General features: G+C 39.5%; 4 protein-coding genes across 7 annotated transcripts; 3 read left to right on the forward strand and 1 right to left on the reverse strand.

Annotated features, from left to right (window-relative positions):
• On the forward strand, nt 242–4453 carry LOC109709341 (probable WRKY transcription factor 47). The gene is made up of 6 exons (XM_020231525.1): nt 242–561; nt 815–889; nt 990–1148; nt 1871–2221; nt 2393–2506; nt 3390–4453. Exons 1-6 carry the CDS (start codon nt 343–345, stop codon nt 4011–4013), a joined length of 1542 nt encoding a protein of 513 aa, XP_020087114.1. The 5' UTR covers nt 242–342; the 3' UTR covers nt 4014–4453.
• Nucleotides 5597–16029, forward strand: LOC109709342 (SWI/SNF-related matrix-associated actin-dependent regulator of chromatin subfamily A-like protein 1). 3 transcript variants are annotated; one of them, XM_020231526.1, is made up of 24 exons: nt 5597–6061; nt 6681–6735; nt 6879–6970; nt 7057–7112; nt 7226–7301; nt 7562–7628; nt 8938–9004; nt 9379–9445; nt 9678–9761; nt 9867–9908; nt 10354–10509; nt 10636–10713; nt 11832–11900; nt 12001–12066; nt 12170–12298; nt 12840–12896; nt 13352–13441; nt 14037–14102; nt 14205–14273; nt 14344–14448; nt 14585–14710; nt 15038–15096; nt 15186–15222; nt 15512–16029. In XM_020231526.1, the coding sequence occupies exons 1-24, from the start codon at nt 5912–5914 to the stop codon at nt 15734–15736; spliced, it is 2088 nt and encodes a 695-aa protein (XP_020087115.1). In that variant the 5' UTR covers nt 5597–5911; the 3' UTR covers nt 15737–16029. The 3 variants fall into 3 exon arrangements, with proteins under 3 accessions (XP_020087115.1, XP_020087117.1, XP_020087116.1); XM_020231527.1 differs by having other exon boundaries at nt 5936–6061; nt 6644–6735; XM_020231528.1 differs by lacking the exon at nt 6681–6735 and having other exon boundaries at nt 5929–6061.
• On the forward strand, nt 16800–21118 carry LOC109709344 (putative L-cysteine desulfhydrase 1). Of its 2 annotated transcripts, none has more exons than XM_020231529.1 (2): nt 16800–18436; nt 20793–21118. In XM_020231529.1, the coding sequence occupies exon 1, from the start codon at nt 17034–17036 to the stop codon at nt 18423–18425; it is 1392 nt and encodes a 463-aa protein (XP_020087118.1). In that variant the 5' UTR covers nt 16800–17033; the 3' UTR covers nt 18426–18436; nt 20793–21118. The 2 variants fall into 2 exon arrangements, with proteins under 2 accessions (XP_020087118.1, XP_020087119.1); XM_020231530.1 differs by having other exon boundaries at nt 16804–18416.
• Nucleotides 22501–24856, reverse strand: LOC109708846. The gene is made up of 2 exons (XM_020230712.1): nt 24372–24856; nt 22501–23449 (listed from the first exon to the last, which is right to left on the reverse strand). The coding sequence occupies exons 1-2, from the start codon at nt 24729–24731 to the stop codon at nt 22802–22804; spliced, it is 1008 nt and encodes a 335-aa protein (XP_020086301.1). The 5' UTR covers nt 24732–24856; the 3' UTR covers nt 22501–22801.

Genomic DNA, 25110 nt, shown 5'->3' on the forward strand with positions numbered 1-25110 from the left:
GACGGCGACAGCTGTCACGCCGACGTCAAATATGGCGTCACCGGCTTTGGCCCACCGATAATAGCGCCAGGTCCACACCTTTAATTGGCCCTAGCCCGTCTTACGCGCGAAGACCCCAACAATCACACTCTTTCTCAATTTTCTTTTTTTCTTTTTTTTCTAGAAAAAAAATTTTCGTTTTTTTTTGGGGCCCCTTTCGCCCTTGTCTTATCTAAATATCTCTCGATCTTTATATTTTTCTTACAGTTTTCCTTATCCTCCTTTTGAGTTACTTGCACCCCTTGGACACTCCATTTCACCCCCTCCCCCTTCCTCCTAGCTCGCTACTACTCTTTCTCCTCAATGGAGAGGTGCAAGGAAATGATACTCTTGCACTCAGGCAGATTCTCGCGCCGTGATTCCCACGGCGGCGGTGACGATGTCGATCGGGCGTGCAACAAGATCAAGGAGGTGGATTTCTTCTCGGAGAGTCGCGAGAGGAAGCTTGATGAAGCCGGTGGATTACGAGACTGCCGTGGAGGAGATGGCTCGTTGGCTTGCGGCGACGCCGGCGACATTAACGTAAGTGTATCGAGTTACATATATGTAGGGGCCTTCGCTAGCTTAATCATCTCATGCGATTCGATCTTAACTAGTCTTACCTAGCATGTAAAGTGATTTGCGTCCTTAATTTGTTCAAATTAAAGAGACTTCTCTATGCATGTGTACTACCTTCTACTAGAAATTAAATAATCACTTACAAAAAAAGTATTAAGCAATTTGATAATCAAATTCAAGTTGATGGCGGCAGATCTTTTTTGTCATATATATACAGACTGGTTTGGCCCTTACCGTGCACTCCGTGGGCGCTCCGACAGCTGAAGAGGAGGAGGACAAACCGAACAACAAGGTACATATTAATTTTCAGAGCTCTTTTTATTGATATGTTCCATAAATTATAAGTTATTCCCTTAATAATTTCATGAATTAATTTGTTATGTACATAATAGATGCATCTGATTACAATTCAAGATGAGCTAAATCGATTAGGGCATGAGAATCGGAGACTGAGAGGCATGCTGGATCAGCTCACCAGAAATTACAGCGCCCTATACAATCAGTTTCTTCTGGTGATGCAACAGAAAGCAAACGAGACCCAGCATATACAAGTATATAGTCCCTTCAATTTCTATCCCACCTTTTCCTTTTTACCAATTATTCATTTAAATTTATCAATCTAATTTTGACTTAACAAATACTGAATTTTCCTTTTGAATATTATCTTTTGTTACTGAGGTATGCACACTATTTATGAGCCGTATTTATCTTTAAGAATCTTAAATGCTTTGACTCTAGGAGGCGAGAAGCTTTCCATACCGTGAGACATATATAATTAAGATAGAGTGCAACTTCTTGTCATGCTATAGTCTATGTGTGCCCACAATGTTTTACTCTTTCACCTGGGGAATACTTTTTGTACAAAAAAGAAGGTATGCTCCATGTTGTCGAGAAAAACATGATTTGGGCAATAAGCTAGCTATTTTAGGCGCAATTTTAGCTGACATGGCGAGAAAGTGCCGTGCGAACTATATATAGAGCATAATGTATATGATCATGGTTGAACATAAGCATTGTCGCACTAGATCTTTCGTTCCGCGGGTGAACTTTGTCCGAATAGAACTATCAGAAATTAATATTTCTCCTTCCAATTCTCGGCCAGTCTGTTCCGGTAGTGGTGGATATCTGATGAAATACTTCTACACCGGAAAATCATATAACGAAAAACATTGTTCATTAATTCTTCTCTATTTTCTTTGATAGTGATGTTCTCTCTTGCTTGAGTTAATCGTTTGTACTAAATAGAATCAATATATATGTATCGGATTCTCAGAAGGAAAACCAAACTGACCCATCCAATCCGGTGAGATTATCGGCTCAACAATTTTTGGATCCTCGCCCAACAAGCTTGCAAGAAACCAATGAGCATACAAACGGTGATGAAGAAGAGCACTCTCCTTCTTTGAAGAACAGCTCGGATGGCCCCTCGGAAAGAGAAATTAATATTCCTTTCAACAGGAGGAAAATATCTGTAGAGGAAGGTCCCCTTGATCAGCAAATCTCACCGAGCTGGCGGGATAACAATAGCCCTAGGCAGGCACAAGAGAGAAGCACTGATTCAATGCATGAGCTTCCATGCCGCAAAGCAAGAGTTTCTGTCCGTGCTCGATCTGATGCACCCATGGTACGCTGCACAATGAAATGATCTTCTCAGATTTTCTATTTTCTTTTCTTTTCCCCCTCCCCCCTTTGTTACATCTAGAAGTATCTGATTAGATTGGTTAATTTGATGCTCATAATAAGTGTTAATTTAGAGTTTTTTTTTCTTTAAAAAAAAACTTTGTGTCAATTGTAGATCAGTGATGGATGTCAATGGAGGAAGTATGGTCAGAAGATGGCGAAGGGTAATCCTTGTCCGCGAGCTTATTATCGTTGCACCATGGCTATTGGATGCCCAGTTCGCAAGCAGGTGCTTATGCCGTTAAATATAGTCTTTCAATTGAGCATACCAACATCGATCATGATTTGATATTCTATAACCACTGTGCATATATAAATCGACCCTCCAAAACTTTATCTATATATTCATCCAACGATTCATTGAGGTTTTGCATTCCAAGTGGCTAGCTAGATTAATTTTGTTGTAATTAAGGCTATCAGAGTTACATATAAGTGTAATTAATTTGCAAAATTATGCTGCAGTAGTTGGAGGCACATATTCCGTCACTTATGACGGTAAGAAATGTTCATATATAGTATTACATAGCAGGCCATGAATGTTAATTAGTTTTATGATCATATATTTTTGGAGAATCTTAAAGTTTGTGTCTCTGTGATGAATCTTCATTTAGTACATGATTCACTTCCTGCGGTACTTTAAATTACAGCCTTATGCGACGTCTTTTAATAAAGCTCAAAAGTATTGCAGGATCAGTTTTTAGCGTGTCGGGAGATTTTAGAACACCTTTTGGTTTGTACATATACTATATTAAGCTCAAAGAGGACAAGAAAACCTTGTTTATTTTGCACTTCGAAAGCATTTACACAATAAGAACCGACGAATGTGATCGCTCTCGAATGCGTTGCTGGCTACATGCACTCTCCATCACTCCTTCGATCGGTAACTCCTTCTGTATTCAACCACATCGCTATGACGCGCACATTTTCTATTGCTTTTCTTGCATGCAAGAGATAGTGATTCTTCACCTACCCATTCGCTTCCGTGCGCACCATGCATGCTTAGTTTGGGAGTTGCATCACCACCTCACCTCACCTCACCTCACCTTTCCTCGTGGCTAATTATACTTACTTAATTTATGTGGCTTAATTAATTGCTTGGGTCCATGCAACAGGTGCAGCGATGCGCGGAGGACAAGACCGTGCTGGTGACCACCTACGAGGGCAACCACAACCACCCGCTCCCTCCCGCCGCCGCCGCAATGGCCAACACCACCTCCGCCGCCGCCACCATGCTCCTCTCTGGCACTGCCAACACCACGAGAGACTCCTCCCTGATGATGGGCTCTGCTTCCGCCGCCGCACCGCTATTCGGCCACCCGCTGGTCCCCTTCGCTTCCTCCCTCGCCACACTCTCCGCGTCGGCGCCCTTCCCCACCATCACCCTCGACCTCACCCAGGCCCCCCTTCCGCCTGCTGCAGGGACCCCCCTCCACCTCCTCCAGAGGGGGGCCTCACACGGCCACCACCCCACAACCTCATCCTTCCCCCTTGCTCCGCTTTCCATGTACCTCCCTCATGCCAAGGTGGGGCAGCGTCACCACTCCGTGGCTGAGACGGTCAGCGCCGCGATCACATCGGACCCCAACTTCACAGCCGCGCTGGCTGCGGCCATATCGTCCATTATGGGAGCGCCGCGCGGCGACGGCGCTGCTAACAACGGTTCCGCAGCTGCGCCCCACGGAGTCCCGGGATCGCCTCAGTTCCCGCAGTCGTGCACCACCTTCTCTACTAATTAGCTAGCGAGAGATCGACCGAGAGTTACTCTTCAGTTGGATTGCATGTTTCGCGCGCGGTGGTTGCAGCGAACGCAAAAGGAGAGCTGGTCTGAGTCCGTGTACATGATCTTCCTTATACGTACAGAGCTTGCTAAATAAGTTGATATTGTAAATTAATTAATTACTAGTGCATGACAAGGGGAAAGAGGAAAGAGAGAGAGAGAGATAGCTTTCATGGAACGAACACAGTGATGAGTGAGCAAGTGTTACGGCCGGAGATGTAGAGATCAGATTGAGAGAGAGAGAGAGAGAGAGAGAGAGAGAGAGAGAGAGGCCTCATAAAACGACTGAGCTAGTCGAGCTTAGCTTATAGCTCTGATACAGTAATTAATACGGCATGTGTTTAATGAAGGAGCCAAATCGAATTTGAGCTTATATATATATCATGCTTGTTCGTGCCATTACTTGTGAATTGGTTTTATTTAATTATATAGTGTGAAAATACGAATCAATTAAGCAGATACAAGTACGTCGCAAGGACAGATATAAGATCTAGCAATTAATTTATAAAATGCTATATTTCATGTCATTTTGATGAGGCACTAGAAACTTCAAAGTTTAAATTTAATTAATTAAGTCACGGTCGCGAGTGTGCATACAATTCAATAAAAAGATTATATTGTGCAAAAATAATAGTTCATTGTTTTTTTTTTTTTTTAAGGAGCCTAAGTTGTCGCTAAATGATGTTATAGTTTAATTTGTATTTATATGTGATGGCCGGTTGTCAAACTTAATTTTTTAGGGAATGATGTTTTAATGTTTTATGCATTCAATATTCTCTCTTGCGCATGGACTCGAGATTTTTATATATATGCTCAAGATGCATATTTAAATTATGTGCAAAAGAAATAATGAATCCAACCGCACTTGATCTCAAAATATCCTCCTTTGGATGCTACGTGCAATATGCTCAGAAAATAAAAAAAATAAAACGATAATGTGTTTCCAATTAACTAAAAGGCAGTACTACTATATATTTGATCCCTGATCGACCGGTTTTTGATCCACCCAAGATCGCTTTAGCTTTTTAAGGCTACACTTAAAACATCAGGTAATCAACATCTAGACAATGTTCTATAAATTAAAGTTCTGTTTAATGCTGAGGTAAAAAAAAAGGGGCAAAAGTGTATTATAGAGATGTATTTCTTCACTGTTTTTTTTTGAATGAGACTACAGAAATTACACCACCTGAAATGACTCATTGAGATATGTGCAGCATAATATATATATATATATAAAATAAATAAAAATATAATTTTGCTATATTTTGTTACTGTATGTATAATGCAACTTCATTTAATTCCAATGATGATTAGGACTTAACTTTTTGGTGGTTTATGGATCAAGGAATCAAGTCACTTTAATCTGACCTGTCCGGCCTGTTTTTATAAGGCACGGCCCATATCATTCATTGTAGACTAAAGGTCAAAGAGGTCAGGAGGGGGCCCGAAGTTTCAATTTGTTCGGGCCGACCCAGCATTATGTGATGATATTTGGGATAGTCGCCAAAGGCCATTTAAGTGGGAAGTCGACACTTGACTTGACACCCCCGCACGGTTCAAAAAAACCAGCGAGTGTCGTGAGGTTGCGGGGAGTGCCTTCACCGCGAAGAGAAGAGACCTCTCCGGCTTTCCCTTTTGTTTCGACCTCCACCGCGAAGAAACCTCTCCCGCTTTCCCTTTTGTTTGGACCCCTCCACCACAGCCACCTCCCTCCCACATTCATTCTCTTTTCCTTTCGATAACAACGGATCAAAAAAGAGAGAGCACTAATAATGTCTAATAATAATAAGAGTAATGATACTCATATATACTCATAAATAAAGCTTGAAAAAAGAAAGAGAAGAAGAAGATTCGTCGATGATGGGGGAGGAGGACGACGACTGGGGCTTGAGCGCGGAGCAACTGGACTTCTTGGAGGAGGACGCCATCCGGAAGATCTCCCAGCGCAAGTCCGCCTCCGCCTCCGCCTCCGCCTCCGTTCCCGACAACTCCGACCGCTATCGCAATGTAAACGAACGAACGAACGACCGACCGATCGATCGATTCCTCCTTGCTTTTATCCATTCCGCGCTCACTAGCTAGCTACCACAGTTCTTTAGGTGTAGGTTTAGGTTTAGGTTTAGGTTTTCCTCTAGCTATTGGTTCTTTTCTTAGCAGATTTATACGTAACTTTTGCTTGAACTTCCGTTTTTGGGCATCTAGATCACATTCCACACCCATTTGAAGAACAATTCATTTCTGCTTCTTTTTGTGTGTGCGTGTGCGTGTGTTCTGTTTAGTTGTCGGAGGAATTGTGTTGCATTTGTAAATGGGGGCAAATTTTAGAGTTCACGCCGAACGCGTTGCCGGTGGACTTTCTTCTAGTTCATTTGCTAGAATGGACCTGTCGGCAATATATTCTTTCGTTCGAAGTGGATTGTATATTAATTTAATGGTTTCTCTGTTGCGATTGTACATTAATTTAATGGATTGTACATTAACATAACAAGCGCTGTAACCACCAATTTTTATCACATCACGACCGATGTCTTGCTATAGTTGTAATTCCAACCAAGAGCCTCAGTTAAGATTTGCATATGTTCTTTGTAGCCTATGCATTCATCCTGATACCTTTTCTGCAACTTAGGCTGAAGCTTTTTCTCCTACGCAATTGAGTCAACCGAACGTACTAAGAGAAACTGGTACATGTCTGACTGTTCTCTATATATATCTATATATATCTATATCTATATATATTTCGTGTTCATTTCTGTTATTTTTATTATTTTCTTGATACTCGATGACTTTGTCTCGAATGTGACTGTTTTTTGTTTGTGATCCAAAGAGAAGAATTGGACAAACGACTTGCCAAAGCTTTCCGTGAGTCTTTTTCTTCATCACAGCGGCATGGTCGCTGCGAAGTTTCCTTACAGCCCGGTACTAAATAAGCTCATACTAGCACCTCGGAAAATTTTCTCTCTATTTTACACCTGTTTATAGGTTACTCTTTTTCAATTATCCAGATGCTTGTGGATGCTTTTCATAAGATTCCAAAAGCAACCTGGAATGGAAGAGAAAGGTGATCGCACATTGTGAAGCTTTTTGCATGCGTCTAGATTTAATGAAGTGTTAACTATTTTCTTAACATCCTTAGGTTTAATGAAGTGTTAACTATTTTCTTAACATCCTTAGGGTGTGGATATTTCCTCCGTCATCCTTGGAAAAAGCCGAAGAAGTTCTTAGTGCAGTGCCTGGTGCAGCTGTTGAGGTGATTATTTTTTTTTTTATACATGTTGCTTCTTAGTAGAGAATATCTGTGGTATTGTTGTGTTGTCATCATAGCTCATTTAAATTAGACAGCATTGAAACTGGAAACATTTCTTTGCCATGATGTTTACTGGTTTATGCTTATAAGTTTCGGATGAAAAAAAAAAACTGCAGGAAAATGCAGTACAATGAAGCTTATTAAAATAATAATTATTGTTGAAATCTTCATAATTAGCTTGCATGAGCATGCTTGCCAACCAGGTGCACAAGTTAGACCCTCTCGTCCGGCGTGCTCTTGTTGCAGCGTCTGCTGTTCCGGATCTTCAAGGTAAAAACAAATTGTTTACGATCCACAATAATTTTGTTGAGTCACTTTTTTTTTTTTTTCCCCTTTCTAGTGGCAGCTTTTTTCCTAATGCTTTGATTGTTATTGACATCTCCAAGAACTAAACAAATATTTTGGTTCTCGAGGAAATTAAAGTGTGACATTACCTTTTCTGGTTTTGTTCGTTATAATTCATATCTATTATCCTTTTTAATAAATCATAACTTGTTTGCATTGGCTATAGATGTTTCGACATCGGACCTGTTGGTGAATTTGTTTGTTGACTACATTGCTTTAATGAATCTAATATGTAGATTGAAATATAAGATCTAGAATTTAAAACATTTCAGAATGAGTACTAAAGTAGGCCAAAAACAGATTGCGTGTGTGTAAATTTTAGTCAATCAGAACAGCAGGATGGAGAAGGAATCTGTTGTTTATTTTCTTGGTTCTGTTCTTTCGTAAGGGGAGGAAATTGATGAGGACTTTCTTGTACAGCATTTGAGTAGGATGGTTGTAATGGACATATGCCTTCAGTATGCTTTGCTTTGCGTTTTATTGATGTCCATAAATGCCTTAAAATACAGGGTTTAGTCAAAGCTGTATGAGTCAAAATATTGCGTCATTAGGAAATAAGATCTCCACAAAATTGCCTGTAACTCGATGAGAATATTGGGGTGACTAAGAAAGCTGAAAATAGAATATGATTGTTTCTAACACAAATTCGGTATCGCACTTATGGAAGGCTAGGATCTGCACAGCTGACATGAAATAATTAGGGGTTGGGGCTATAGGGTATAGGCTTAGTTCTTGTTTTTTAAAAAAAAATGTAATTCATAACTTTATTCTTACTTTATGTTCAAGGGTATTCTTGATGGATAATAGATGGATAATGATTCCTGTTAGGAGTGTAGAGTGAATTTAAGGACAAATATTGAAATCAATATTGAAATTTCAGTTGTCAAAATGCATGTTCTGTTAGTATTGATGGCCTGTGCTTATTCATGAGATAAGCTGGTAGCTTCATTCTCATTTTCTTTTGCGATATCACTAGAAATCAACCTTATCGATTAACTGGTAGAAAATTGTCGTAAAAAGTTATATTTTGTTTTAAAGTAAATTGTTTTCTGTTTTTTTACTTTAGTTTATTATCATTATTTTTGATGATCATGCAAAAGTCACGATTGTATGTTTCACAATTTGTTGAATGCGGATATAGTGTAACACTTGTCAATTTGTTCGCGTACTATCTTCATTTTATTTAGTTTTATGCATTTCCTCTAAGTGTACTAACTTTCGGTCTTATGAGAAGATTTATATGATAGGATGCCGAGCTACATTGAGTCAAGACTTCTGCCATTTCAGCGAGAAGGAGTTAGGTAAGATCATGCAAATTTACTGGCAACGGAAATTTACTAGTGACTTTGTGGTTCAGGTGTCACTTTAGGCAAGGTGTAGGTTGTTTGAATATGTTTTCATGAGGCATAAACTATAACAAAATACTATAGTTGTAACTTCAATTTTCTTTGGCCCAAAAGAAACTTGACAACGTACAAAACTGAAGTGCACGTCAATTTATTTAGATGATGAGGAATTTGAGGCATTCATGTTACTTGATAGGTTGAACCTTGTCCGTCATTCATGAATCATGATAACATGATACCTGTGATTTTGGTGCATATCTGCTATTATTTGTCTCAAGTGTCTTTGTTTTTTACATTCTTATGTTCAACTCCATTTTTCATCTTTTTAGGTTTGTATTGCAGCATGGTGGACGGGTCCTCGTAGCAGATGAAATGGGTCTTGGAAAGACATTGCAGGCATGTTGTTATGGCCCTAAATTCTTATGAGGCTTTTGATGTCTTCATATGCAAACTACTCTTTTTTATTAGGTTAATCATAAGTTAAATCATCTAAATTGTTATGCTTCTCGATTTTCTCTCTATTTAAGTTTTGTGAGATGTTGTTGTTAAGTGTATCATTGGAAGTTTTTTGCTATTATCTGTAAAATGTTTTTGATGATATCGTGAAGTGGATGTTCGGTTTTTACAGGCAATTGCTGTTGCTGCCTGCTTTCCTGACGCTTGGCCTGTTCTTGTTATAACCCCATCTTCCTTGCGCTTGCATTGGGCTTCTGTAAGTAATTACATGCCACCCTTCTTATAGAAGCTTCAAAACTATATTATGGGTTGAAAGAAGCTTTTATGAAAAATTATATATATATTTTTTACTTTTTGGCAGATGGTTCAAGAGTGGCTTAATCTCCCTTCAACGGATATTCTGGCATGTCTTCTACGCTTTCTTCTTTTGGACTATTAAATTGTGAATTTTCATTTCTTATGTTCATCAAGGTTAAACAGCATTATATTGCTTTTCTACATTTGATGATTAAGAAAGAATAAATTTTTTTTTTGTATCTCTTTATTATCATGCATCTCTATTTTGTATATGGTTTGATCTCATTCCAACCTACATAATTGAGTCAGTCTCTGCATGTTTAAACTAAATTTGCACTTGGATGTTGCTATATTTTAGCGAAACCTCTGTTCTGATTGTACCTATGTTTATTAATTTGTTGGTTTGATAGAAGTGGACGCTAGATGATAAAAAAAATATGTTGACAAAAATATTTTTGTCTTGCCATCTATCATGCATTGATGCAGGTGCTTACTAATTCGTGACTTAGGAGTATGTAGTAAATTGCCAATGAGCAGTCTTGTGGTTGCAGGTAGTATTATCTCAATCTGGAGGATCAAACAAGGCAGGTTTCAAGGTTGTCTACTCGAATTCCAAGCCAAAAATTCATCTAGATGGTGTATTCAATATAATTTCTTATGATGTGATTCCTAAGATACAAGATATACTTTTGAACTCAGAGTTCAAGGTAAAAATCTTGTTTGCAAGCAATTGTTATTTATGCCGTTCTCCTTTCCTTTTTCCTTTAAAAAAACAGGCCCAAGATCGCTCCTTTGTCAGTCACTTGACTCACTTCCTCAGGTTTTTCTTTCAGATTGTAGTTGCAGATGAGTCACACTTTCTGAAGAACCCTCAAGCAAAGAGAACAAATGCTTCACTTCCAGTTCTGCAGGTTCGGTATTTCTGACAGAAACAATAACATGAAGAAGTTCATCAACTGATATGTTTGTATCCTCTGATAACATTGGCATAACCATTGGGATTAAACTCGTGTACGGGGCATCATTTTATTTCTTCACTTTAAGCGCAAGCTTCAATGTTAGTTCGGGATTTTCCAAATTCTTTTCATACTACAGATATAATATCGTGCTTCTAGGTTGACTTTTCTTAAATGTCTTTTCTAATTTCCAAATTAGAATGAGATTTGAGTTTTTAGTTAATAACTAGTAGATTCTGTTGACATTTGTTTTTCCTTTTCCGTTACTGCATTTATTTAACAAGGCCCTAGGGCGACCGTTTGACCTTCTCAAGAGAAGTTATGTTCCTTTTCTTTTCCTTCGTGTTTTTTTTGTTTTTTGTTCTTTGTTTTTGTTTTGTGGGCCTGTGGCTTGGTTAATCTCTTGCTTGCAATCTGCTTGAATGCCTAGAAACTCAAGGTTAAGGCTACTCAAGGTGACTAATATACTGCCTAGAGCGATTTGTATGAAGCCACTTCTTGGGTACGATTTTAAGCCTAAAGTGAGAGCTGTGATCTTAAATTTTTATAATTTCCTCACATAACGCGAAAAATATATTTACTTTCTTTTCATCATATTAGTATACATGAACGAAGTCACTAAAATCTTTGGGTAAGATTTCTCATCATCTCATGATACAATAGCGGACTAATCATTAAGTATGACATATGATGTAATATCTTTTAATGTAGATTAGATAGCGCAGCAGGGTTAGAAATTGAAAGGGAGTAAGAATAGGGAAGAGCTGGCCGGTCCAGAGGGCAAAAAGAGGAAAGAGAAATTTAGGTGACTCCTAATGACATAACTAACTTCCATTCAATAATCAACCTGTTACAAAGTGACACTCTTGGGCTTATTTAAAGGTTGCATCATCCTGATATTTTCAGTCTTTTTAAGATCCTCTTGGCATTTTGTGCTTCTCCTGGGAATTTCTGTTTTGATACTTCTACAGCATACTGGCCTCATCTAGTTTATATTTAGTGAACCTCTTTTTTCACTGATATCTATTAGTTAAACTATAAGAGTAAGAAAAGTGTCCTTAATTTTATTACAGAAAGCCCGTTATGTAATTTTGCTGAGTGGAACTCCTGCTTTGTCCCGGCCTATTGAGTTGTTCAAGCAGGTATATTCTTACCCCATGCTTGTGATAAATTTACTGTTGTCTTCAACATCTTGCATTTTAGCATCAGATATTATTTTTAAGTTTATGTGAAAAAATTCAGCTTGAGGCATTGTATCCTGATGTATACAAGAACGTTCATGAATACGGGAACCGATATTGCAGGGGTGTAAGTGCTTCCTAGAGATCTTCCTTTTGGTTCTATTTTCCTTGTTGACTAGTCAATGTAGTTTGTACGGTGATTATTTTGTGATTGTTCAATTTGTTCTTAGGGCGTTTTTGGATGTTATCAAGGTGCAAGCAATCATGAAGAGCTACATAATTTGATGAGAGCTACTGTCATGATTCGGAGGTTAAAGAAAGATGTTATTTCGCAGTTGCCAGTAAAGCGTCGGCAGCAGGTATTTTTCTTTATTTTCACTTCTTATTTTCACTTAATATTTACCTTAAATAGTTCGTAAATATCAAATTATTGATTTAAAATTGTTATCAATCTCCCTAAACTGGTAATCTAGCATCTGACAGCTTCATAGTACTTTGGTAGAGCTTTTTATCAGCTTGATCTGTTTGTATGTTATCCACTTTAGTTTTCTATGAAACCTTTTCTAATGACTTTCGGACATTCTGCTTTCGGACATTCTGCCTTTCATCCTTTTTGTTAAAGTTAAGCATTTAAAAGATGGAAAAAAAAATTAATAGAACAAGAATAATGCTCAATGATAAGATGTTATTTCTGGTCGGTTTCAAAATACTAGAGAAAAAGTTTCCAAGTTTGTTTTTCATAACTAATCGTTCTTCAAAATGATGGAAGTTAGCAATCTTCTAGCTGCCAACTTGCTTTAGAGATAGATAGGACAAATTTAGCATTTAGAGTTTATTTTTGCCTCCAATTAAAGTTTACGATTTTGGGTTTCTCTTTGAAATAGCTGACCTATATTGCAGGTGTTTTTGGATTTGAATGAGAAAGATATGAAACAAATAAGGGCTCTATTTCGTGAGGTAAATATTATAAGTTCTTTTTTCCTTATCTGATACATGAATTACTTCATCCTTTAATTAGTCTACCTAATCAATAATGGATTCCTCTAAGGTTTGTGCATTTGTTTTGTTGATATATAATTATATATATTATTTGACTTCTTTATTTTTTTTTTCTTTTGAGAAGTCAAATGGTAATCGCAAACGCTATAGAAAATTATTTTATAAACAAATTATTATGTCTTTCACAAAATGCATGTACTACTTCCATTGAATGGAGTATAAATTTCGAGAAGGGTTTGTTGAAAGTTTTGTGCCTGCTTTGACTGAAGGTTTACGTTACGTGTTTACAATGATGATGAAAACTTGCTTTCACTGAGTTGGAGACATCTTGTTAGCTACTGTTGTTGTAGTAACATTTAATACTGTTGTTTATTCCCATTGTTATGCTTATGTTAATTATTTTCTCTTTGCAGTTGGAGGCTGTAAAAAGCAGCATACAGTCTTGTGATTCAAAAGAAAAGATCAGTTCACTGAAAATTGTTGAAAAGAATCTTATCAATAAGGTCATCTATATATTTCATCTTGTAATTTGCTTGTATTTTCCCATAATTAGTCATATCCCGTTTGGCATTGGAAATCAGCTGGAGAAACTAGTAGATAAAATGATGATTGCCCTTTTATTGTATGGTGTTGACAGAAGATGAACTCTTTACAAGTTGGTGCCATTTTCTAACTCTGGCAGAACTTGGAAGAGAGATATTTGCTATGATAGATATCAGGCCATTCAGTCAGTTGACGGTCTCCATTCTTGGCTGCACTTCAGAGTTTAGACTAACCCATTACATGCCCTCAAAGTTGACCTCTAACCTTTAAACCTAGGAGAGGAATAAAGATGGTATCTTTTCATTTATGGGCAGGCATAACCAATCCATAATGAAGCATTGCACGTACAGACGTACTTAAAAATAATTAAGGAGCTTAGAAATATTGTCATGGTCCATATCTTTGTATGTCTTCTTAAAACAGAACTCCCATTATTTTTAAGGTATGAAAATTTTGACACGACATGATTATCGTACTGATAGTAATTTGTTTCTTATGTGCCAAGTAACTGATTGTTTTGCCTACTTCATGTTTTAATTTTATCACCAAGTACAGATCTATACTGATTCTGCTGAAGCCAAAATTCCAGCAGTTCTTGACTACCTAGCTACTGTTATAGAGGTCACATTTTCTATTTCATTCAATATCTGATTCTGCTATTATTCAATTGTGCATTTAATATTGGTGATAATTGCTTCGTGTTGTTGATATCCCGCTGCACAGGCAGGTTGCAAGTTTTTGATATTTGCACATCATCAACCAATGATCGACGCAATCCATCAGTTTCTTTTGGTAACAGAAATAATCATATCAGCTCTTTTTCCAGTGCTATATTCCAAGATTAATCGTCTTCTGTTTTCAGAAAAAGAAAGTCGACTGCATTAGAATAGATGGTAGTACACCAACTACATCAAGGCAAACTTTAGTCACGGATTTTCAGGAAAAGGATGCCATAAAGGCAGCAGTTGTATGTGGTTTCTTTAAATCCTTCATCCTATTTTCTATTTGAAAGTTTGTCATCTTAATCTTAATATGTATTAGATTATCATTATTTTTTTTTTCTAATGAACGTTAAAAATCTAATGATATTGTCCATTCTGTAGCTTTCCATTAAAGCTGGAGGTGTTGGGTTGACTTTAACAGCAGCGAGTACTGTTATATTTGCCGAGTTGTCCTGGACGCCAGGTGATATAATTCAAGCAGAAGATCGTGTTCATCGAATTGGTCAGGTAAAATTTCTATCAGAAGCTTTTAAATTTATTCTAATTTCGTCCTTTATGTTTTTCTACTTGGTATTCAATTATACTGTCTAGTTAGTGTTATGCCTGAAGGTGAAACAATTACTTTGTTATGCTGGTTGCTTAATCCGAGTGTACAGTTTCACATTTGAAAGAGATTTTGCATGCTTGGCTAGGGTTATTTAATTTCCTCATTTGATGACAATCCCCGGCAATTCACCTTGATGTAGTTTTTAACACGACGATTAGTTGGATTTCCACGTGAAATCATTATATGCTAGAATTTGAAAATTTTGTTTTGTTTCCTTATGCTTTCAGGAGTCCGCTGTTAATATATACTATCTTCTAGCAAATGACACAATTGATGACATTATCTGGTACAATGTCTTTTCTTTCTATGATCCTACACATTCTCGTTTGCTGCAGTTCTTGGATTAAAATATGAACATTAATGTTTTTTATGCAGGGATGCTGTGCTAAGCAAACTCGAAAATTTAGGACAGGTTCTCTCTCTCCCTCTCTCTCTCTCGTGCGTGTGCACACATAATTGATACCCGGATAACACATGCTTTAATTAAGAATTTAAAATATTTAGTCTGTCTGAAATAGAACCCCCTAGATTTGTGCAAATAAATAGCAAAAATGCAGGATTTTTTTAATAAATTGAGGGGTTATGAATAGTCTTTTGTTTATTGAGGGTGCTAAAGTGTGCCTGCTATGGTAGATCCAGGGTATAATTTGCATTTTAGCCATTGTATTTTTTGACGAACGATTGAAGCCTCCTGCTTACAGGTGCTTGACGGACAAGAGAAGACGCTAGAAGTTGATGTGAGCGGAGCAGGCAAGAGTCCTATTGCGAAGAAAGGAATGGTTGAAACAAGCAGAAGTCCTGTTGGGAAGAAAGGAATGGCTGGAACAAGCACGAGTCCTGGAAAGCAAACAACACTTGACTCCTTCCTGAAACGGTGTCATAGTCCCACCGATTCTCAACTGAGGGCTAAAACCCCTAGATTTTGATGCATGCCTGGACCCATTTTGATATGATGCTTGTATTAGTATTCCTTTTTGTTGTTTGGAAAGTCCAAGTTATAGAAAGCTTGTAATATATTTTGTACAACAACTGTCTCTGTATGTTTATGTATATCATTGATAGAATGAAAGAATGTATGTAGTCTCTTTTTTTTTTTGTTTTTTTAACACCTGATGTATGTAATGAGAAAGAAAGCCTGGCTATTTTTTTTGGTTTTCTGGACAGTTAGTTTAAAGGAGTAAGGTGGTTCCAAGAGCTTTATGTAACTATTGTTGCCATACAACGCCACAATGCTTCGAAGTATATATAGGACGTTAGTGTTGGTATGTGATAACAGTGCGTGAGATGCTGTCCTATCTAAATAATCTCTTCAATTGGAGATAAATTTAATCAATTTCTCTCCAATTTTTCTTTTCTCTTTCATCATAACTATCCATTAAAATTAATGGTAGTTAGAAAGTTAGCAGTATAAGAGTTGTTGTATTCATAATAGTATAGTAGCTTTACTTTTTATATATATATAGAGAGAGGGAGAGAGTTAAGCTGGAATATTATTAATAGTATTTAAATTTTTTTGCTATCGAGTTTTTAAGATGTCAGATTTACATTTTAATTAATTCTACCATTTAGATTATACTATTCAATCAACCATCCAATCTAAAGCTTGTTGGGTGGTTACTTTAAAAAGTGAGTAGTCCTTGATCTAAACACAACCCATTATACTAGGCTTCAGCTTGTTCATGAACTTGTGAACTGCAAATTATATATTTAAAAATGATTATATATTTCAAGCCGTTTGTAATGCGAGCGTCATGTTTAAGACCTTATATATTCCTCATTTACTTATACTAATGCATGCCCTCTAAAATTCAAGGGTAATAAGTGATGCAGTAGCCTTAAAGATATAATAAATATTTATTGAAAATGGGGTTAATTGAAGGCCTAATCTTATAGGTTTTGGACTAACTACTGGGTTTTTTCATTTTTATATTTTTTGGAGGGAGAGAGAGAGAGAGAGAGAGAGAGAGAGAGAGAGAGAAGGGGTTTTCTTTTCTTTTATTTTATTTTATTTTATTTATAATATAATATTTGGAAAGGGAAAACACTATCGTCTGACACCGCTTGTAACGAATTCGAACCCGGAGTTGATCGCGCTGGATCCGGTGACCCTCATCCTTTTCCTGTTGCGGGTCCAATCCAACAAGCCCTAGCCCAAATTCCCCCTGCCCTCTCCCATGGCCGATCCCGCATCCCCGGAGCCCTAATCCCCTCTCCCCCACTCCCATGGACGACGACCACGCCGAAAACGGCCACTGCGGCGGCGGCGAGGGGCGCGGGTGCAACGGCCCCGCCCCGAAGCGGGCGCGCCCTTCTCCCGCGGCGATCTCCGGGGCGGAGATCGCGGCGGAGTTCTCGCACCACGACCCGTCGGTGGCGCGGCTGAACAACGGGAGCTTCGGGAGCTGCCCGGGGTCCGTGCTGGCGGCGCAGGCGCGGTGGCAGCGGCTGTACCTGGCCCAGCCGGACGAGTTCTACTTCAACAGGCTCCAGCCGGGGCTCCTCCGGTCGCGCGCGGCGGTGCGCGAGGTAATCGGCGCGGAGGAGGTGGGGGAGGTGTCCCTCGTCGACAACGCCACCACCGCCGCCGCCATCGTGCTCCAGCACGTGGCCTGGTCCTTCACGGAGGGCGCGTTCCGCAAGGGCGACGCCGTGGTGATGCTCCACTACGCCTACGGCGCCGTGAAGAAGTCCATCCAGGCGTACGTGGCCCGCGCCGGCGCCGAGGTCATCGAGGTCCCCCTCCCCTTCCCCGTCTCCTCCGACGCCGACATCGTCCGCGAGTTCCGCGGGGCCCTCGACCGGGGCAAGGCCGGGGGCCGCAGGGTCCGCCTCGCCGTCATCGACCACATCACCTCCATGCCCAGCGTCGTCATCCCCGTCAAGGAGCTCACCCGCATCTGCCGCGAGGAGGGGGTCGACCAGGTGTTCGTCGACGCCGCCCACGCCATCGGCAATGTGCCGGTCGACGTCGAGGACATCGGCGCCGACTTCTACACCAGCAATCTCCACAAGTGGTTCTTCTGCCCCCCCGCCGTCGCCTTCCTGCACACGCGCAAGGGCGCCGATTCCTCCAACCTGCACCACCCCGTCGTCTCCCATGAGTACGGGAACGGCCTGCCCATGGAGAGCGGCTGGATCGGGACAAGGGACTACAGCCCCCAGCTCGTGGTCCCCGAAGTGATCGACTTCGTCAACCGCTTCCAAGGGGGGATTCAGGGCATTCAGAAGAGGAACCACGAGAAGGTCGTGGAGATGGGGAAGATGCTGGCGGAGGCGTGGGGGACGTGCTTGGGCTCGCCGCCGGAGATGTGCGGGAGCATGATCATGGTCGGCTTGCCGGGATGCCTGGCGATCATCAGCGATAAGGATGCGATGAGGTTCCGGACTCACCTGAGGGAGGAATTCCGGGTCGAAGTCCCCATTTACTACAACTCGAGAAAGGACGGCGAGACCGCAGCTAAAGATGAGAACTCTGCTGTTACTGCTTACGCGAGGATCTCTCACCAGGTGTATAATGTCGAGGAAGAGTACCATCGTCTCAGAGACGCAATCAAGAAGCTTGTGCAGGATGGGTTCAATTGCGCGATGCTTCCGCCTGTTAAGAAGGTAATGTAATTTTCCATCAGGTGAGCTATTTTCCTAGTTCTTAGATTCTTAGAATGAATACGTAACTAGTAGCTGTTTTGCATTGCTACTGTTTACATTGTCAGTTTAATATTTGCAATCACCCTGTGTAGTCTCTTGTGCTTGTTGGACCTGTTTTGCATGAGGAAGTTGTTTATAGTGGTGACAAATAGGATATACTGTTGTAGTCACCTAGGTTTATCTTGAAATTTGAAGGGAATCCATAGTGAAATTATGGTAGAGAAAAGCAAAGATAAGTACAAATATTAGCCATACATATAATTAATATTAGGCTATAAGAAATGTTGGAGGTGTAAAAGTATTAATGTTGTCCAGATCTCACCCACATTCTGGAGTTTACCTGAGGGTTGATCCTGTAGTCAAATTCGACATTGTTTTCTATTATCGTAAATGATGTTTATCGTACTGCTATATCATACAGTAAACATTCCAAGTTTGATATACCTTAACCGCTCACATTTTGGTAGCTACCAATGATAACTAGTTTTATTGATCTTGTTGCTAAGTTGCTTATTGAAAGATAGTTTCATTCTTATGTTCTTTATTGTGCATATTAGCAGAAAGGTCAAACGAGAATTATCATGTTGAATGACTAGATAAGATGCCATTGAAGCTTGAGTTGGAGAACATTGCATCTCCCAGTTTGCAACCATCATTTTCTGGGGAATCAAGTAATTTATGTCATAATTGATGAAACTAGTGACAAATTATCTTGTGGTCAACAAGCTTTTAATTCGAATCTGAGAATTGCTCTAAGAAACCAAACTTTTTCTCTGGAATCTGAAAAAAAGTGGATTGTTGTCATGTGTTATTAGTATAATTTAGTAGGAAATATTGCTCCAGTATAACATTTCTGTCATGTTGGGTTATGTTAAATTTGGTTATTCATCTTGATTAGGTTTGAAGATAGTTTCTGTATCCAAAGCTCTGTAATATTTCTCCTTCATATAAAACTCTTTAATTTAGAGGACCTCTAGAGTTTTGTTCATGTTTTGTAAACCTAAACTGCTACTAGAATGTAGATAATTCTACCACCAACTGACCTATGAGGTTTTTACCTACTTCTCATCTTGTTTTATCTTATTTGTATCTGAAACAGTGACATATTACTAGTGAGATCTTACCAGACTAATAGTTCATAGAGAAGTTTGTCGGCTATTTCTCATCTTCTCGGCTATAATTTTTTATTTTAGCCAATATAATATCTATGGGTGTGGATTTTATGAGATCATATGGTTGTAGTTAATTGGTGTATCGCGAATCTAGTTTTCAAAGATGATGTTGAATTGCTGAAGTAAGGTATTGGGAACAGACCTAGTAGTAGAATTATTTTAGAAATCCTGTGCCTGATAAAGAAGATGTTCTCCTACTTAGCATGCAAATTTGCTTCTTCTCTAACATTGTATTATATTAAGGAAAGAATCGCTATTAGCTTGTAAACTTGTTCTCCGAGGTTCTTCTTACTATGCCTGTTATTGGAGGCAAAAATCTGTTTTCTATTCATTTATGAGGCAAAAATCTGGTTATATGGTGTTGCTCGATCATTCTGTTGATAGCAAAATGGTAAAATATGTGCGTATTATAGAAATATTATGGCTGAGTTTAGTCATGCCATATTAAAGCACATTTTAAGGTGACTTTAACAGTAGTGTAGTCTCCAGTAATGCTTGTAAATATGCTATCATTTTGTGTGAAATCATCATATCGGACTGTACTTTTCTAGACTGACATTGTTTTCTTTGAGGTCCCATCCATCCTTGGATGTCAGCAATTCTATGGTTGTAAGAAAATTGCCATTGTTCTCTATCTTGTGTTTGATCTCTAGAATAACATTGTATTGGTTCCTAAGCTGTAAAGTTTATTCATGAATAATTCCATGTTAAGCAGATTAGGTTTTATTTCTTCTTCACCAATCCTTGAACCTGCAACCGGTTAATTGTTCAACATATCACCAACCGACAAAGATCACAGAGGATGGTTAAGGAGCATATTTTATTAGCAAAGGCTTTTGGTTTTTATAAGTGAACTTTCCTTATCTCTAATTGAAGAGATGATTTCAGACTCTCTCTGTGGGTCTGACTGGTAGAGTCTGGTTTCTTAGCTCATAATTCTTAGCAGCTGAATCCAAGTGTTCTCACAGATATTGTAGTCGCATATAATCTAGTACTTTCGTGAGCTCAGATTGGTTAGTGGCACAACAGTTCCCTGCAGTGTCTGCACTTTTGTCTTCAAGCGCACTTTATTATTCAAATCTTGCTGTTTATTATGGTGCGGTAAGGTTGTTTTGGGAACTCGCAAAATGCTCATCGCTCATCTATTGCTCTTTCGATGTTGCAGTGAGAAGCTTTTCTTGTGGTGGTGGATGGGGAAGCATGTCACCATGGAGGCAATGAGCTGTCCATTCTCTTTCTAAGAGATTGCGGCATTCTCTCTCGGACTTTTAGAACTTAGTTAAAACTAACGCTGTTGTATTTCCCTATGACAATAATCCGCGGGCATGTTTATTTCTCTCTCCACCCCCCCAACCCCCCTTTTTTTCAAGCTGTGATGTAAGAAATAATTCGACATTTATCAGTTGCTTTGTGGTCGCTGTACATGGTTTTTTATAATGTCTCTGAGATGAGACGAGATGGGATGGATGAGGTGATAATTGTTTCTAGTAACTGTGAGCTCTTATGGTTTCCTCTGATGAGGTGTTGGCAATTTAGTAACCTCTTTTTCAAACCTTGCTGCGACACATTCTAAATAAAAAAAAATATTCAGAAAAATTGCCCACGTCAGGGAGAGCAAAAATAACAGGGCACAACTAATTGTAAGTGGCAGGTACATAGCGCCCCCTCTCAATTCTCAATTATAGGTTACTGTAGTTGGATCCTAAATCTCATTATCTGGATTGATGCTCTTTATTTTTATTTATTTATGTTTTTTGGTTATAAACTTGAGAATTCGGCTAGTCATTTAGCTGGCTACCCGATGTTAATAGCTAACAAAATTGGCAAGTTAATTTAACAACATTACCCTCAAATTCATCTGAGATGAAAATAATTTAAATTAAAATATATAAAAATTGAAATAGCATTAATAAATAAAATTTTAAAAAGGTGAAAAAAAATTTAAAGGAGGGTCTGTTGTCAAATGGCTTAGTAAATTTAAAAAGAAATAATGAAGTCCGCTTACTAAGGCCCTTGTTAATCGGATAAAATAAGGTATGGTCCATGGGGAGCCCATTTAGACATATCGTACCGATCATTTTTGGCCCATTCAGCCGCGGCCCATTTAGTGCAACGTTAAAGTGTTCAATTGGGCCGGCCTGAGTCATGTTGGTCTGTATGGGCTCTGTCCGAGTCCGGCCTCTGTCGTTTTGTGAAGTCTATTTTGGCAGGCCTCGGGAACTGTCTAAAATAGAAAGTTTTCAGTTTCACATTAGGCATTTCCCGAGGCCTGCCAAAATAGACTTAACAAAACGAGAGAGGCCGGAATCGGACAGAGCCCATACAGCCTAATCTAAACGGAGCCCAGCCCAATTAAGCCTTTTGGGCCCTGCGATTTGACTAAGTTCGGCCCAAGCAAATGTTCTCGAATGAGTAGTTCTTATTGGCCCAACTCGGCTGAGCCCGGCCTAACAAAACTGTGCTGAAATACGACCAAGACAAGCATAATTCTTGCCTTTGGTCGGCCCAGAATAAGAATGAAGCGTGGTTAAGACGTGGCCTGATAAAAACATGGAATAAAAATTTGCATGGACGTGTATTCAGGGGGAAATGCATGTGCAATTTTCACTTCAAATTTTTCTATGATAAAATCTTGCTATCCAGAATCTTATAATTGTAAATTCATGCAATTCAAACCTCAGATCTATTCTAACATCTTATTCAAACTCCTCAAAACTACGTTATCAAATAGCTAATTTGTAAGGATGTTTATTCATAGCGTCTTCTCAATATTTGGATGATTGGTTTTTGATTAAACAAATAATATCAGATCAATCAGACGAGCCTGCAACATCCATCAATAAGCTTTTAACTATTCTTCGTGCCAAGTTTCATTGTCGGAGAGCTGAAACATCACCTTTACCATATGCAAATAGAACCTCATACAACTTAGCACGAATAAGAGCACAGAAAGCTTTAGAAAAGAACCATTTACAAACATTTCTTAAAACAAAAAAAAGAAGAGAAACTTGGAAGCCACAATACAGATCCAGGTTGAATTTATCTCTAGCCATAATCATTCTAAACCATTACCCTTACAGTCCATTTAAAAGGCAAGTAGATCATGGTATTAGAACTCTCATTCGGTGTACGAACATGCTAGCTATACGACTACTATATAAACCAAGATCATACCTACGCTGTCATGAGGCCGACATCCTTCTCTGAAAAGAAATTGGCAACTATAGTACCTACATCCTCAAGACCAACACCAATACAGAGAGGATTCTTCGAGACCTTCAGGGAGCCCACTTCTGCATTGTGATTCAAAACTCGAACATTTGGTCCATCTTTGCACTTGCCCATACACTTGCATCCAACAACCGCACCTTCGATACCGACCTCTCTCTCAAATTCCTTCATCAACTCCAACGCCCCCGATCGTTTGCACTTTCCTCCCATGCAGACCTCAATCTTACTATCAATAGGCTTCTCGACCGCCACATTGCTCTCACCACAGCATTCCAGGGCATGTTTTGATGTTATCGGTTTAGTTTGAGGTTGTGCATTACACAGAGAATTCACAGTTGGAACCACCGTGACCACGGATTGTGGATGAGGTACTATAGCAGAAGCAGTTTTACACGTGCTCATGCTGACAGTTTCTTCACACTCGCTGTCGCTTGATTCAGAGGAAGAACACGAGGAGTCGTCATCATCAGCGCAACCTTTCATCTTTGTGGATTTCATTGCAGCCTTCTTCTCTTCTTTCCTCTTCTTCTTCATCTCCTTCTCTTGGGCTCTCATCTGGTTCAGCTGAGTCAGCAACAACTCTGCTGCTTCCTGCAAATATTATAGATTAGACATGATAAGTTATCAGATAACACCGACCCAAACTTTCTCCTCCAATGTTCTGACATGCTTTTGATATTTTTTCCAATTTAGGAAAATCAACTGGGCTCCTACAAAAGACACTTTAGCATAACAATTGGAGACGGCAAAGTTCGCAGCAATTGTTTCTCTTCTCAAGGATATAATCAGGTCATCCTCATGAAGTGACAATGATTCCGAGATGAAGATCACATCTTCTCAATACCGACAGATGAAGCGCATATGTTATGTTAATAAACAAAAACAACAGAACCTCCTGAAAGAGATGAGGCAAGTTTTCCCTAAAATATTGCAAATACGAAGAGACAATCGACATCTATAGTAACCAAATAAAATCTAACACACAAGAAATCAACAAACAGCATCGACATCAGACCAACAACACCAATTTACATAATAACATGTATCAACTTTAGGAAGGAGGAATTAGGCGGTCGTTTATTTTTTCTTGCTTTATTAATCACTGAAATGTTACTAATTCCTGCATTATCCATTCAAATGCGCCATACTCCATCTGTTTTTCCATCTTCATCTTGTTTAATTTTCTCACATGCGAGCTTCATTACACTTGATACACAGAAGCTCAAAGATAAACAGATAGTAAACAAGGAGAAAAAGATATCCGCTACCAGAATCGTCGGAAATTGACTGATAGAGTAATATCTAAGAAAACTATTTAGACAATACAACAATTATTAATGAATCATTCCTCTTACATATGATCATAATATCCAGAAATAAGATCAACACAGCCTTCTCTCATCAATCAAAGCAAATTACTCAACGATAATCCACCAGATAAAATAAATACTTACTACTAAAAAAGCCAAAAAAAAAAGAACATAAAACATAGATACAAAGAGCAGAAGCTTACCGAGATCATCTTGCTCTTAACCTCCCCGGCCCCGGCGACTGCCTCTTCGATCCCAACACCGAAACCCATGGAATGAAGCGCGGCGAGATCCTTCCTAAGTCCCTTCACGAGCTTCGCCCTCTTCTTCTCCTCCTTCTTCCTCTCCCCGCACCTCGCCGGAGACACGTAGTACTTGAGGTGCCCCTCGTCGAAGAACCCTCCACTGCTTCCGCTCGGCCTCCTCGCCGGAACCCTAAGCCGCCTCCCGCTTCCGGCTACCGTGCGGCCGGAGAATAGAGAAGGATCGGCCAATCCACGCCGGATCCCGGCGCCGGAGACGATCGGCGATCGCCGGATCACGACGGCGCCGGATATCTCCATCGCGTCGCGGAGATTGATTAGGGATTGGGGATTGGGGATTGGGGATTGGGGTTCGACTATCACACGCTACAATTATGGATTATCCTCGCCTCCTTTTATTGCGCGAGCGAATGATTCCTACTCGGAAGAGGAGGAGAAATCGCTAGGAGCCGTAATCGGAACGTGTTAGGGACACGTGGCGAAACATAACTGGGCAGAAGATGTTGCTTTCCTAATTGGAAATAGGATGGTCGCTACGCGCCCGTGCTCGTGGTCGCCTAAGCGGCCCACGCGCCGGCACGCGAAGACCGGGAATCCGGACCGTTGAATGCGGTTCGGTGGAGTTTAACGTTTCAGATTCGTCCATGTAAGCGACACGTCGCACAACACCAGGACACTG

Source organism: Ananas comosus, linkage group 4, assembly GCF_001540865.1.
Source record: "Ananas comosus cultivar F153 linkage group 4, ASM154086v1, whole genome shotgun sequence".
NCBI classification, from domain to species: domain Eukaryota; kingdom Viridiplantae; phylum Streptophyta; class Magnoliopsida; order Poales; family Bromeliaceae; genus Ananas; species Ananas comosus.

Bases quoted from the DNA above. Each gene is read 5' to 3' on its own strand.
- LOC109709341 (XM_020231525.1), top strand. From the start codon at position 343: ATGGAGAGGTGCAAGGAAATGATACTCTTGCACTCAGGCAGATTCTCG. The intron at 562-814 runs GTAAGTGTATCG...ATATATATACAG, and splicing joins GCGACGCCGGCGACATTAAC to ACTGGTTTGGCCCTTACCGT. The intron at 2,222-2,392 runs GTACGCTGCACA...TGTCAATTGTAG, and splicing joins CTCGATCTGATGCACCCATG to ATCAGTGATGGATGTCAATG.
- LOC109708846 (XM_020230712.1), bottom strand. From the start codon at position 24,731: ATGGAGATATCCGGCGCCGTCGTGATCCGGCGATCGCCGATCGTCTCC. The intron at 23,450-24,371 runs GTAAGCTTCTGC...TAATATTTGCAG, and splicing joins TTAAGAGCAAGATGATCTCG to GAAGCAGCAGAGTTGTTGCT.
- LOC109709344 (XM_020231529.1), top strand. From the start codon at position 17,034: ATGGACGACGACCACGCCGAAAACGGCCACTGCGGCGGCGGCGAGGGG.
- LOC109709342 (XM_020231526.1), top strand. From the start codon at position 5,912: ATGATGGGGGAGGAGGACGACGACTGGGGCTTGAGCGCGGAGCAACTG. The intron at 6,971-7,056 runs GTACTAAATAAG...TCAATTATCCAG, and splicing joins CGAAGTTTCCTTACAGCCCG to ATGCTTGTGGATGCTTTTCA. The intron at 7,113-7,225 runs GTGATCGCACAT...TAACATCCTTAG, and splicing joins ACCTGGAATGGAAGAGAAAG to GGTGTGGATATTTCCTCCGT.